Source organism: Nerophis lumbriciformis, linkage group LG37 (genome assembly GCF_033978685.3).
Source record: "Nerophis lumbriciformis linkage group LG37, RoL_Nlum_v2.1, whole genome shotgun sequence".
In the NCBI taxonomy this organism is placed as follows: domain Eukaryota; kingdom Metazoa; phylum Chordata; class Actinopteri; order Syngnathiformes; family Syngnathidae; genus Nerophis; species Nerophis lumbriciformis.
In genome coordinates this window covers 23,361,014-23,377,500 of record NC_084584.2, presented here as the reverse complement: position 1 = coordinate 23,377,500, position 16,487 = coordinate 23,361,014, and the positions used below count along the sequence as shown (strand labels likewise).

The 16,487-nt window shown below is 33.0% G+C and overlaps 1 protein-coding gene across 1 annotated transcript in view; it reads left to right on the top strand.

The window, feature by feature from the left end:
• Window positions 1–16,487, top strand: part of LOC133577587 (hippocalcin-like protein 1) — a 132,912-nt gene that overhangs the window by 110,807 nt on the left and 5,618 nt on the right. Inside the window, exon 4 of the mRNA XM_061931578.2 lies at window positions 2,502–2,607. Coding sequence (XP_061787562.1) covers window positions 2,502–2,607 — 106 coding nt within the window. The remainder of the gene's footprint in view (window positions 1–2,501; window positions 2,608–16,487) is intronic.

Sequence of the window (16,487 nt, the reverse complement as noted above, 5' to 3'; positions counted from 1 at the left end):
TTATTTAGTTTTGTTTACTATTATGTTTAATATTTGTTTATATATATGTTGAGTAATGTTGGAAATATTCATGGTTTTATCATTTTAACAATTTCATTTATAATTTGTGTAATTCAAATTATAATAATAAAAAAAAAATCATAATTTTTCGACATATTTTTTTGTATCTATTTTACCTGTTCTGTTTTTTTTTCATTTCCTACTAGTGAGTAAAAAATAAATATTATTTTGATTAGAAAAAAATAATAATGAAAAATAATAGCACAAAATGTGATTACATTTTTTTTTTAAATACAATCAACAGAAAACTATAGCCAGTGTTAATGTTTTTTTTATATACAGTATATTTTTAGGATTATTTTAGTTTTAGTTCCTATAACCTTTTCATAAGAATATTCTTTATTTTTATTTGTGCCATATTATTCATTTTGTTTCCTATAAGACAGTGCAATTAATTTGCTGTTATTACAAACAAAGATCATTTTGAATTCAGTGAAATTTGGGGGTAATATTTTACCAAAACTTCAATAAGTGTCAACGACAGTCAAATTATACTTCAACTATTGTTTTGATATGATTTTTTTAGTTGTGTTTATTGTTATTTGTAATATATGTTTATATATAATATTTGTTTGTATATAAGTTGAGTAATGTTTAAAATATTGTAATTCAAATTATATATATTTTTTAAAAAGCATAATTTTTCTAAAAGAAATGTACCTATTTTATCTGTTCTGGGTTTTTTTTCATTTCCTACGAGTGACTAAAAATTATATATTATTTTGATGAAAAAACAATTTTTTAAGGAAAAATTATAGCAGAAAATTTTGTCTTAATTTTTTTAAAATACCATCAACATAAAACTGGAAGTATTTTACACCAAGTATTGAAAATAATGAACATGACATCATGCAAACAGCTACCTTTTTGAAAGAAACGAGTAGACTTATATTCCTTCCAGGAGTGATTTATAGAGATGACCGATATTATCGGCCGATAAATGCTTTAAAATGTAATATCATAAATTATCGGTATCATTTTTTAGTATTATCTGTATCGGGTTTTTTTTGTTTGTTTTTTTATCAAATCAACATAAAAAACACAAGATACACTTGCAATTAGTTATTAATATTCTGGTTCCTACATTATATATCAATATATATCAATACAGTCTGCAAGGGATACAGTCCGTAAGCACACATGATTGTGCGTGCTGCTGGTCCACTAATAGTACTAACCTTTAACAGTTAATTTGACTCATTTTCATTCATTACTAGTTTCTATGTAACTGTTTTTATATTGTTTTACTTTATTTATTCAAGAAAATTGTAATTGATGTATCTTATTTTATTTTATTAATATTTTAAAAAAGGACCTTATCTTCACCATACCTGGTTGTCCAAATTAGGCATAGTAATGTGTTAATTCCACGACTGTATATATCAATATCGGTTGATATCGGCATTCATTAATTACTAGTTTCTATGTAACTGTTTTTATATCGTTTTACTTTCTTTTTTATTCAAGAAAATGTTTTTAATTTATTTTTTTTATTTTTTTAAAAGGACCTTATCTTCACCATACCTGGTTGTCCAAATTAGGCATAATAATGTGTTAATTCCACGACTGCATATATCTATATCGGTTGATATCGGCATTCATTAATTACTAGTTTCTATGTAACTGTTTTTATATTGTTTTACTTTCTTTTTTATTCAAGAAAATGTTTTTAATTTATTTATTTTATTTTATTTTGTTAAAAGGACCTTATCTTCACCATACCTGGTTGTCCAAATTAGGCATAATAATGTGTTAATTCCACAACTGTATACATCAGTATCGGTAGATATCGGTATCGGTTGAGATCGGTATCGGTAATTAAAGAGTTGGACAATATCGGAATATCGGATATCGTCAAAAAGCCATTATTGGACATCCCCAGTGATTTATGACTCCTAAATATGAAAAGTACTGCCATGTGAGGACGGTGTGAGCGCGTACGTGGATTAGAAAGTTAAATTTACCCTGACTTTATCCCCGAGTGTGCACAATAGTGGGATTATCTGGCAAGCTCCTTGCACACGGCGAGAGGAGGCGTCCACTTCCGACAAGTTCCAACGACAAATTGTCGTGGCCTGACTTTCAAATGGGAGCTGCCAAATGCTGCTGTGTGCTAAATGAATGGCCGAGGGTCTAATTTGAGGAGTGGCACTGATCTAGGGTCTGTTTTACACTCCCCAGTCCCAGAGGAGGCGCCTTAATGGCTGCGCCAGCTAATTGTAGATTTGTGCTGCCGGCTCACGGGCAGAGGTTCATTTCATGCCAGCGCTCGCATCGGTCCGGCGAATCGATGGCGTATAAACACACACCTCCGTCTCTGTCACGTTGGTGGAAGGGACGCCGGGGGAGAAGAAGATCCTGCAGAAACAAATGTCACTGGCTCATGGCCCTCTCTCTCTCTCTCTCTCTCTCTCTCTCTCTGTCTCTCTCTCGCCCCCCAGGCAATCTACAAGATGGTGTCCTCTGTCATGAAGATGCCAGAGGACGAGTCCACGCCCGAGAAGAGGACGGATAAGATCTTCAGACAAATGGACCTCAATAATGACGGTGAGGCACGCGAAGGTGGCGGTAAATATACTCGCCGCAAGATTCATTCTGAGGGCTACGGAGAAAAAGGCAAGGTTTTTACCGGAATAACATGAAAGGATAAAAACAAAACACGACCTTCAGGAGAATGTGTTTGTAGTGGTCCGAGAAAAAATGGGGAGTAGCGATGTTATAGTCTCAATGTTGAAAAACAAAGCTTTTACATTTACTTGTATTGCGACTTCATTCTCGTAACATTGAGGCTTAATACTTAATACAGCCTTAATCACAGCTTTATTCTTATAACTTTACGACTTTTTTTTCTTGTAACACTACAGTCTTATTCTCGTCACATCACAGCTTTATTCTTGTAACTTTCCGACATTTTTTCTTCTAACACTACAGTTTGTTCTCATCACATCACAGCTTTATTCTTGTAACTTTACGACATTTTCTCTTGTAACACTACAGCCTTAATCTCGTCACATCACAGCTTTATTCTTATAACTTTCCGACTTTTTTTTCTTGTAATATTGCAGTCTTATTCTCATCACAGCTTTATAGTTGTAACTTGCTGACATTTTTTCTTGTAACACTACAGCATTATTCTCGTCACATCACAGGTTTGTTCTTGTAACTTTCCGACATTTTTTCTTGTAACACTACAGTCTTGTTCTCATCACATCACAGCTTTATTCTTGTAACTTTCCGACATTTTTTCTTGTCACACTACTGCCTTAATCTTGTCACATCACAGCTTTATTCTTATAACTTTCCGACTTTTTTTTCTTGTAATATTGCAGTCTTATTCTCATCACATCACAGCTTTATAGTTGTAACTTGCCGACATTTTTTCTTGCAACACTACAGCATTATTCTCGTCACATCACAGGTTTATTCTTGTAACTTTCCGACATTTTTTCTTGTAACACTACAGTCTTATTCTCGTCAAATCACAGCTTTATAGTTGTAACTTGCCGACATTTTTTCTTGTAACACTACAGCATTATTCTCGTCACATCACAGGTTTATTCTTGTAACTTTCCGACATTTTTTCTTGTAACACTACAGTCTTATTCTCGTCACATCACAGCTTTATTCTTGTAAACTTTCCGACATTTTCTCTTGTAACACTACAGTCTTATTCTCGTCACATCACAGCTTTATTCTGGTATGTTTCCGACATTTTTTCTTGTAACACTACAGTCTTATTCTCATCACAGCTTTATTCTTATAACATTCCGACTTTTTTTCCTTGTAATATTGCAGTCTTATTCTCATCACATCACAGCTTTATTGTTGTAACTTGCTGACATTTTTTCTTGTAACACTACAGCATTATTCTCGTCACATCACAGGTTTATTCTTGTAACTTTCCGACATTTTTTCTTGTAACACTACAGTCTTATTCTTGTCACATCACAGTTTTATTCTGGCAACTTTCCGACATTTTTTCTTGTAACACTACAGCCTTATTCTCGTCACATCACAGCTTTATTCTGGTAACTTTCTAACATTTTTTCTTGTAACACTACAGTCTTATTCTCATCACATCACAGCTTTATTCTTGTAACTTTCCGAAATTTTCTCTTGTCAGACAACAGCCTTATTCTCATCACATTACGGCTTTATTCTTGTAAACTTTCCGACATTTTTTATTCTCATCACATCACAGCTTTATTGTTGTAACTTTCCGACTTTTTTTCTTGTAACACTACAGTCTAATTCTCGTCACATCACAGGTTTATTCTTGTAACTTTACTACATTTTCTCTTGTCACACTACAGCCTTATACTCGTCACATCACAGCTTTATTCTTATAACTTTACGACTTTTTTTTCTTCTAATATTGCAGTTTTATTCTTGTCACATCACAGCTTTATTCTGGTAACTTTCCAACATTTTTTCTTGTAACACTACAGCATTATTCTCGTCACATCACAGGTTTATTCCTGTAACTTTCCGACATTTTTTCTTGTAAAACTACAGTCTTATTCTCGTCACATCACAGCTTTATTCTTGTAACTTTACGACATTTTCTCTTGTCACACTACAGCCTTATTCTCATCACATTACAGCTTTATTCTTGTAAACTTTCCGACATTTTCTCTTGTAACACTAGTCTTATTCTCGTCACATCACAGCGTTATTCTGGTATTTTTCCGACATTTTTTCTTGTAACACTACAGTCTTATTCTCATCACATCACAGCTTTATTCTTATAACATTCCGACTTTTTTTTCTTGTAATATTGCAGTCTTATTCTCATCACATCACAGCTTTATTGTTGTAACTTGCTGACATTTTTTCTTGTAACACTACAGCCTTATTCTCATCACATCACAGCTTTATTCTTGTAACTTTACGACATTTTGTCTTGTAACACTACAGTCTTATTCTCATCACATCACAGGTTTATTCTTGTAAATTTACGAAATTTTTTCTTGTAACACCACAGTCTTATTCTTGTCACATCACAGCTGTATTCTTGTAACTTTCCGAAATGTTCTCTTGTCACACTACAGCCTAATTCTCATCACATTACAGCTTTATTTTTGTAAACTTTCCGACATTTTTCATTCTCATCACATCACAGGTTTATTCTTGTAACTTTCCGACATTTTTTCTTCAAACACTACAGTCTTGTTCTCATCACATTACAGCTTTATTCTTGTAAACTTTCCGACATTTTTTATTCTCATCACATCACAGCTTTATTGTTGTAACTTTCCGACTTTTTTTCTTGTAACACTACAGTCTTATTCTCGTCACATGACAGGTTTATTCTTGTAACTTTCCGACATTTTTTCTTCTAACACTACAGTCTTGTTCTCATCACATTACAGCTTTATTATTGTAACTATACGACATTTTCTCTTGTCACTCTACAGCCTTAATCTCGTCACATCACAGCTTTATTCTTGTAAACTTTCCGACATTTTTAATTCTCATCACATCACAGCTTTATTGTTGTAACTTTCCGACTTTTTTTTTTGTAACACTACAATCTTATTCTCGTCACATCACAGGTTTATTCTTGTAACTTTCCGACATTTTTTCTTCTAACACTACAGTTTGTTCTCATCACATCACAGCTTTATTCTTGTAACTTTCCGACATTTTTTCTTCTAACACTACAGTCTTGTTCTCATCACATTACAGCTTTATTCTTGTAAACTTTCCGACATTTTTTATTCTCATCACATCACAGCTTTATTGTTGTAACTTTCCGACATTTTCTCTTGTAACACTAGTCTTATTCTCGTCACATCACAGCGTTATTCTGGTATTTTTCCGACATTTTTTCTTGTAACACTACAGTCTTATTCTCATCACATCACAGCTTTATTCTTATAACATTCCGACTTTTTTTTCTTGTAATATTGCAGTCTTATTCTCATCACATCACAGCTTTATTGTTGTAACTTGCTGACATTTTTTCTTGTAACACTACAGCCTTATTCTCATCACATCACAGCTTTATTCTTGTAACTTTACGACATTTTGTCTTGTAACACTACAGTCTTATTCTCATCACATCACAGGTTTATTCTTGTAAATTTACGAAATTTTTTCTTGTAACACCACAGTCTTATTCTTGTCACATCACAGCTGTATTCTTGTAACTTTCCGAAATGTTCTCTTGTCACACTACAGCCTAATTCTCATCACATTACAGCTTTATTTTTGTAAACTTTCCGACATTTTTCATTCTCATCACATCACAGGTTTATTCTTGTAACTTTCCGACATTTTTTCTTCAAACACTACAGTCTTGTTCTCATCACATTACAGCTTTATTCTTGTAAACTTTCCGACATTTTTTATTCTCATCACATCACAGCTTTATTGTTGTAACTTTCCGACTTTTTTTCTTGTAACACTACAGTCTTATTCTCGTCACATGACAGGTTTATTCTTGTAACTTTCCGACATTTTTTCTTCTAACACTACAGTCTTGTTCTCATCACATTACAGCTTTATTATTGTAACTATACGACATTTTCTCTTGTCACTCTACAGCCTTAATCTCGTCACATCACAGCTTTATTCTTGTAAACTTTCCGACATTTTTAATTCTCATCACATCACAGCTTTATTGTTGTAACTTTCCGACTTTTTTTTTTGTAACACTACAATCTTATTCTCGTCACATCACAGGTTTATTCTTGTAACTTTCCGACATTTTTTCTTCTAACACTACAGTTTGTTCTCATCACATCACAGCTTTATTCTTGTAACTTTCCGACATTTTTTCTTCTAACACTACAGTCTTGTTCTCATCACATTACAGCTTTATTCTTGTAAACTTTCCGACATTTTTTATTCTCATCACATCACAGCTTTATTGTTGTAACTTTCCGACTTTTTTTCTTGTAACACTACAGTCTTATTCTCGTCACATGACAGGTTTATTCTTGTAACTTTCCGACATTTTTTCTTCTAACACTACAGTCTTGTTCTCATCACATTACAGCTTTATTATTGTAACTATACGACATTTTCTCTTGTCACTCTACAGCCTTAATCTCGTCACATCACAGCTTTATTCTTGTAAACTTTCCGACATTTTTAATTCTCATCACATCACAGATTTATTGTTGTAACTTTCCGACTTTTTTTTTGTAACACTACAATCTTATTCTCATCACATCACAGGTTTATTCTTGTAACTTTCCGACATTTTTTCTTCTAACACTACAGTTTGTTCTCATCACATCACAGCTTTATTCTTGTAACTTTACGACATTTTCTCTTGTAACACTACAGCCTTAATCTCATCACATCACAGCTTTATTCTTATAACTTTCCGACTTTCGTTTCTTGTAATATTGCAGTCTTATTCTCATCACATCACAGCTTTATAGTTGTAACTTGCCGACATTTTTTCTTGTAGCACTCCAGCATTATTCTCGTCACATCACAGGTTTATTCTTGTAATTTTCCGACATTTTTTCACTTAACACTACAGTCTTATTCTTGTCACATCACAGCTTTATTCTGGTAACTTTCCGACATTTTTCCTTGTAACACTACAGCCTTATTCTCGTCACATCACAGCTTTATTCTTGTAAAATTTCCGACATTTTCTCTTGTAACACTACAGCCTTATTCTCGTCACATCCCAGCTTTATTCTGGAAACCTTCCAACATTTTTTCTTGTAACATCACAGCTTTATTGTTGTAACTTTCCGACTTTTTTTCTTGTAACACTACAGTCTTATTCTCATCACATCACAGGTTTACAGTTGTAATTTGCCGACATTTTTTCTTGTAACACTACAGCATTATTCTCGTCACATCACAGGTTTATTCTTGTAACTTTCCGACATTTTTTCTTGTAACACTACAGTTTTATTCTTGTCACATCACAGCTTTATTCTGGTAACTTTCCGACATTTTTTCTTGTAACACTACAGCATTATTCTCGTCACATCACAGGTTTATTCCTGTAACTTTCCGACATTTTTTCTTGTAAAACTAGTCTTATTCTCGTCACATCACAGCTTTATTCTTGTAATTTTACGACATTTTCTCTTGTCACACTACAGCCTTATTCTCATCACATTACAGCTTTATTCTTGTAAACTTTCCGACATTTTTTCTTGTAACACTACAGTCTTATTCTCGTCACATCACAGCTTTATTCTGGTATCTTTCCGACATTTTTTCTTGTAACACTACAGTCTTATTCTCATCACATCACAGCTTTATTCTTATAACATTCCGACTTTTTTTCTTGTAATATTGCAGTCTTATTCTCATCACATCACAGCTTTATTGTTGTAACTTGCTGACATTTTTTCTTGTAACACTACAGCCTTATTCTCATCACAACACAGCTTTATTCTTGTAACTTTACGACATTTTGTCTTGTAACACTACAGTCTTATTCTCATCACATCACAGGTTTATTCTTGTACAATTACGAAATTTTTTCTTGTAACACCACAGTCTTATTCTTGTCACATCACAGCTTTATTCTTGTAACTTTCCGAAATTTTCTCTTGTAACACTACAGCCTTATTCTCGTCACATCACAGCTTTATTCTTGTAAACTTTCCGACATTTTCTCTTGTAACACTACAGCCTTATTCTCGTCACATCCCAGCTTTATTCTGGAAACCTTCCAACATTTTTTCTTGTAACATCACAGCTTTATTGTTGTAACTTTCCGACTTTTTTTCTTGTAACACTACAGTCTTATTCTCATCACATCACAGGTTTATTCTTGTAACTTTACGACATTTTATCTTGTAAACCTACAGCCTTATTCTCGTCACATCACAGCTTTATTCTTGTAAACTTTACGACATTTTCTCTTGTAACACTACAGTCTTCTTCTTGTCACATCACAGCTGTATTCTGGTAACTTTCCGACATTTTTTCTTGTAACGCTACAGCCTTATTCTCGTCACATCACAGCTTTATTCTGGTAACTTTCCGACATTTTTTCTTGTAACACTACAGCCTTATTCTCATCACATCACAGGTTTATTCTTGTAACTTTCCGACATTTTCTTTTGTAACACTACAGCCTTATTCTCATCACATTACAGCTTTATTCTTGTAAACTTTCCGACATTTTTTCTTGTAACACTACAGCCTTATTCTCGTCACATCCCAGCTTTATTCTGGTAACCTTCCAACATTTTTTCTTGTAACATCACAGCTTTATTGTTGTAACTTTCCGACTTATTTTCTTGTAACGCTACAGTCTTATTCTCATCACATCATAGCTTTACAGTTGTAATTTGCCGACATTTTTTCTTGTAACACTACAGCATTATTCTCGTCACATCACAGGTTTATTCTTGTAACTTTCCGACATTTTTTCTTGTAACACTACAGTTTTATTCTTGTCACATCACAGCTTTATTCTGGTAACTTTCCGACATTTTTTCTTGTAACACTACAGCATTATTCTCGTCACATCACAGGTTTATTCCTGTAACTTTCCGACATTTTTTCTTGTAAAACTACAGTCTTATTCTCGTCACATCACAGCTTTATTCTTGTAACTTTACGACATTTTCTCTTGTCACACTACAGCCTTATTCTCATCACATTACAGCTTTATTCTTGTAAACTTTCCGACATTTTCTCTTGTAACACTACAGTCTTATTCTCGTCACATCACAGCTTTATTCTGGTATCTTTCCGACATTTTTTCTTGTAACACTACAGTCTTATTCTCAACACATCACAGCTTTATTCTTATAACATCCCGACTTTTTTTTCTTGTAATATTGCAGTCTTATTCTCATCACATCACAGCTTTATTGTTGTAACTTGCTGACATTTTTTCTTGTAACACTACAGCCTTATTCTCATCACATCACAGCTTTATTCTTGTAACTTTACGACATTTTGTCTTGTAACACTACAGTCTTATTCTCATCACATCACAGCTTTATTCTTGTAACCGTCCGACATTTTCTCTTGTCACACTACAGCCTTATTCTCATCACATTACAGCTTTATTCTTGTAAACTTTCCGACATTTTTTATTCTCATCACATCACAGCTTTATTATTGTAACTTTACGACATTTTCTCTTGTCACACTACAGCCTTAATCTCGTCACATCACAGCTTTATTCTTGTAAACTTTCCGACATTTTTAATTCTCATCACATCACAGCTTTATTGTTGTAACTTTCCGACTTTTTTTCTTGTAACACTACAATCTTATTCTCGTCACATCACAGGTTTATTCTTGTAACTTTCCGACATTTTTTCTTCTAACACTACAGTTTGTTCTCATCACATCACAGCTTTATTCTTGTAACTTTACGACATTTTCTCTTGTCACACTACAGCCTTAATCTCATCACATCACAGCTTTATTCTTATAACTTTCCGACTTTTGTTTCTTGTAATATTGCAGTCTTATTCTCATCACATCACAGGTTTATTCTTGTAATTTTCCGACATTTTTTCACATAACACTACAGTCTTATTCTTGTCACATTACATCTTTATTCTGGTAACTTTCCGACATTTTTCCTTGTAACACTACAGCCTTATTCTCGTCACATCACAGCTTTATTCTTGTAAACTTTCCGACATTTTCTCTTGTAACACTACAGCCTTATTCTCGTCACATCCCAGCTTTATTCTGGAAACCTTCCAACATTTTTTCTTGTAACATCACAGCTTAATTTTTGTAACTTTCCGACTTTTTTTCTTGTAACACTACAGTCTTATTCTCATCACATCACAGGTTTATTCTTGTAACTTTACGACATTTTATCTTGTAAACCTACAGCCTTATTCTCGTCACATCACAGCTTTATTCTTGTAAACTTTCCGACATTTTCTCTTGTAACACTACAGTCTTCTTCTTGTCAAATCTTTAACTTTTTTTTCTTGTAATATTGCAGTCTTATTCTCATCACATCACAGCTTTATAGTTGTAACTTGCCGACATTTTTTCTTGTAACACTACAGCATTATTCTCGTCACATCACAGGTTTATTCTTGTAACTTTCCGACATTTTTTCTTGTAACACTACAGTCTTATTCTCGTCACATCACGGCTTTATTCTGGTATCTTTCCGACATTTTTTCTTGTAACACTACAGTCTTATTCTCATCACATCACAGCTTTATTCTTATAACATTCCGACTTTTTTTTCTTGTAATATTGCAGTCTTATTCTCATCACATCACAGCTTTACAGTTGTAATTTGCCGACATTTTTTCTTGTAACACTACAGCATTATTCTCGTCACATCACAGGTTTATTCCTGTAACTTTCCAACATTTTTTCTTGTAACACTACAGTTTTATACTTGTCACATCACAGCTTTATTCTGGTAACTTTCTGAAATTTTTTCTTGTAACACTACAGCCTTTTTCTTGTCACATCACAGGTTTATTCCTGTAACTTTCTGACATTTTTTCTTGTAAAACTACAGTCTTATTCTCGTCACATCACAGCTTTATTCTTGTAACTTTACGACATTTTCTCTTGTCACACTACAGCCTTATTCTCATCACATTACAGCTTTATTCTTGTAAACTTTACGACATTTTCTCTTGTAACACTACAGTCTTATTCTCGTCACATCACAGCTTTATTCTGGTATCTTTCCGACATTTTTTCTTGTAACACTACAGTCTTATTCTCATCACATCACAACTTTATTCTTATAACATTCCGACTTTTTTCCCCTGTAATATTGCAGTCTTATTCTCATCACATCACAGCTTTATTGTTGTAACTTGCTGACATTTTTTCTTGTAACACTACAGCATTATTTTCGTCACATCACAGGTTTATTCCTGTAACTTTCCGACATTTTTTCTTGTAAAACTACAGTCTTATTCTCGTCACATCACAGCGTTATTCTTGTAACTTTACGACATTTTTTCTTGTAACACTACAGCCTTTTTCTCGTCACATCACAGCTTTATTTTGGTAACTTTCTGACATTTTTTCTTGTAACACTACAGCATTATTCTCGTCACATCACAGGTTTATTCCTGTAACTTTCCGACATTTTTTCTTGTAACACTACAGTCTAATTCTCATCACATCACAGCTTTATTCTTGTAACTTTCCGACATTTTCTCTTGTCACACTACAGCCTTATTCTTATCACATTACAGCTTTATTCTTGTAAACTTTCCGACATTTTTTATTCTCATCACATCACTTATTCTGGTAACTTTACGACATTTTCTCTTGTAACACTACAGCCTTATTCTCATCACATTACAGCTTTATTCTTGTAAACTTTCCGACGAGTTCTCTTATAACACCACAGTCTTATTCTTGTCCCATCACAGCTTTATTCTGGTAACTTTCCAACATTTTTTTCTTGTAACACTACAGCTTTACGTTGTAACTTTCCGACTTTTTTTCTTGTAACACTACAGCCTTATTCTTGTCACATCCCAGCTTTATTCTGGTAACTTTCCAACATTTATTCTTGTCACATCACAGCTTAATTCTGGTAACTTTCCGACATTTTTTCTTGTAACACTACAGTCTAATTCTCATCACATCACAGCTTTATTCTTGTAACTTTCCAACATTTTCTCTTGTAACACTACAGCCTTATTCTCATCACATTACAGCTTTATTCTTGTAAACTTTCCGACGAGTTCTCTTATAACACCACAGTCTTATTCTTGTCCCATCACAGCTTTATTCTGGTAACTTTCCAACATTTTTTTCTTGTAACACTACAGCTTTACGTTGTAACTTTCCGACTTTTTTTCTTGTAACACTACAGCCTTATTCTTGTCACATCCCAGCTTTATTCTGGTAACTTTCCAACATTTATTCTTGTCACATCACAGCTTAATTCTGGTAACTTTCCGACATTTTTTCTTGTAACACTACAGTCTAATTCTCATCACATCACAGCTTTATTCTTGTAACTTTCCAACATTTTCTCTTGTAACACTACAGCCTTATTCTCATCACATTACAGCTTTATTCTTGTAAACTTTCCGACATTTTTTATTCTCATCACATTACAGCTTTATTCTTGTAAACTTTCCGACATTTTTTCTTGTAACACTACAGCCTTATTCTCATCACATCACAGCTTTATTCTGGAAACTTTCCAACATTTTCTCTTGTAACACTACAGTCTTCTTCTTGTCACATCAAAGCTGTATTCTGGTAACTTTCCGACATTTTTTCTTGTAACACTACAGCCTTATTCTCATCACATCACAGCTTTAATCTTGTAACCTTCCGACATTTTCTCTAGTCACACTACAGCCTTATTCTCATCACATTACAGCTTTATTCTTGTAAACTTTCCGACATTTTTTCTTGTAGCACTACAGTCTTATTCTCATCACATCAAAGCTTTATTCTTGTAAACTTTCCTACATTTTCTCTTGTAACACTACAGCCTTGTTCTCATCACATCCCATCTTTATTCTGGTAACCTTCCAACGTTTCTTCTTGTAACATCACAGCTTTATTATTGTAACTTTCCGACTTTTTTTCTTGTAACACTACAGTCTCATTCTCATCACATCACAGATTTTTTCTTGTAACACTACAGCCTTATTCTCGTCACATCACAGCTTTATTCTTGTAAACTTTCCGACATTTTTTCTTGTAACACTACAGCCTTATTTTCGTCACATCACAGCTTTATTCTGGTAACTTTACAACATTTTTTCTTGTAACACAACAGCCTTATTCTCATCACAGCTTTTTTCTTGTAACTTTCCGACATTTTTTCTTGGAACATTGCAGCCTTATTCTTGTCACATCATAGCCCTATTCTTGTAACTTTCCGATATTTTCTCTTGTAACACTACAGCCTTATTCATGTCACATCATAGCTTTATTCTGGTAACTTTTCTGACATTTTTTCTTGTAACATTACAACTTTTTTTAAACACCAAAACAGTGTTATACCTGTAACTTTCCAAATTATTTTCTTGTAACATTATAGCTTTACGAGTTTATTCTCGTAAAACAAAACTTTTTTCTTGTAACTTTTATTTTGCAACATTACAACTTTTTTGTAACACAGGGATTATTCTTGAAACTTTCCAACATATTTTTCTATACATCACATCAAAGTGTTATACCTGTAACTTTCCAACTTATATTTTTGCAACATTACAAATTACAAACTACTTTTTTCTCATAATATCGAGGTTTTACTTTCATAACTTTCCTTTTTTTTTTTTATAACATAAGAGCCTTAATCTCATCACATCACAGATTTACACAGATAATTTTTTCTTGCAAAATTTTAATTTTTTCTTTTTACATAACAGTGTTGTACCTGTAATTTTCCAACTTCTTGTTTTTACAAGTTTATTCCCGTAACATCAAAACTTTATTCTTGTAACTTTCCAAATTGTTTCTTGTAACATTACAACTTTATTCTCATAACGTCAAGGCTTTATTCTCGTAATTTTCCGACTTTTTTCATGTAACATTCCGACTTTTTTTTATAACATCACAGCTGTATACATTTTACGCTCCAGCTTTTTTGTAACATTACACTTTTTTCTTTTAACATTACAGCTTTTACTTTACTAATGCTCCAACTTGTTGTACTGTACCTCAAATCTTGTAACTTTCCGAATTTTTTTTTACTTGCAACACGACTTTTTTCTTCTAGCATCGCAGCTATATAATTGTAACGCTTTTTGTTCTTTATTCTTGTAACATTACATATTTTTTCCCTCGTAACATCGCAGCTTTATTTTTTATAACATTCATACCTTTTTTGTGTAACATATCCGACTTTATTTGTGTAACATTATGCCTTAATTTCATCGAATAACTGTTGTTTGAACTTTACAATTTTTTTTCTTTGTGACTATTTTTTACTTTGTAGTCTGGATTGTTGCATTCATTATTTTAAAATTAGAACGATTCATTTTCTAATGATATTCTAACTCTATTCTCTTAGCATTAAACAGTTTTTTTTTCATATATATACCTTATCAAATTGGAGGTGTTATACATTTTGGATACGGAAGTACTTTGCATAAAAATGGCTACAAATACTAAACGATAAATGCCATGTTTTGGTGAAACCACTTCAATTAGAAGTGAAGGTCACATTTGTGCTATAGAAAGACAAAATAATACATACGTAAATATAGTACAGGGCAAAAGTTTGGACACACCTTCTTATTTAATGTGTTTTCTTTATTTTCATGACTATTTACGTTGTAGATTGTCACTGAAGGCATCAAAACTATGAATGAACACATGTGGAGTTATGTACTTAACAAAAAAAGGTGAACTAACTAAAAACATGTTTTATGTTCTCGTTTCTTCAAAATAGCCACCCTTTGCTCTGATTACTTTTCCGCACACTCTTGGCATTCTCTCCATGAGCTTCAAGAGGTAGTCACCTCAAATGGTTTTCACTTCACAGGTGTGCTTGAAGCTCATCGAAAGAATGCCAAGAGTGTGCGGAAAAGTAATCAGAGCAAAGGGTGGCTATTTTGAAGAAACTACAATATAAAACATGTTTTCAGTTATTTCACCTTTCTTTGTTAAGTACATAACTCCACATGTGTTCATTCATAGTTTTGATGCCTTCAGTGACAAATGTAAATAGTCATGAAAATAAAGAAAACACATTGAATGAGGAGAAGGTGTGTCCAAACTTTTGGCCTGTACTGTATATAAGTCGCTCCGGAGTATAAGTCGCACCGGCCGAAAATGCATAATAAAGAAGGAAAAAAACATATAAGTCACATTTTTTGGGGGAAATTTATTTGATAAAACCCAACACCAAGAATAGACATTTGAAAGGCAATTTAAAATAAATAAAGAATAGTGAACAACAGGCTGAATAAGTGTACGTTATATGAGGCATAAATAACCAACTGAGAACGTGCCTGGTATGTTAACGTAACATATTATGGTAAGAGTCATTCAAATAACTATAACATATAGAACATGCTATACGTTTACCAAACAATCTGTCACTCCTAATCGCTAAATCCCATGAAATCTTATACGTCTAGTCTCTTACGTGAATGAGCTAAATAATATTATTTGATATTTTACGGTAATGTGTTAATCATTTCACACATAAGTCACTCCTGAGTATAAGTCGCACCCCCAGCCAAACTATGAAAAAAACTGCGACTTATAGTCCGAAAAATACGGTACATTTTTTTTTTTTTTTTGGAATACTTATTTTCCAAACTGTATACCCTATATTACAACATAACCAGTTTCTCTTGCAAAAGTAATTTTATCAAGCTGCAAAAAAAAAAAAAAAAGTCCATGATTAATTATAAAAATTGCACTTTTGTTTGTAGTCACTTGTTGCTAGGCAGAGTTCAACAGGCTAAAGCATAGCTTCAACAAAAAAAGGCCACACCCACTATGTTGTTTGAATGTTTGAATTTCGCACGCATCCTGTTGTATCTCTTCTCTGT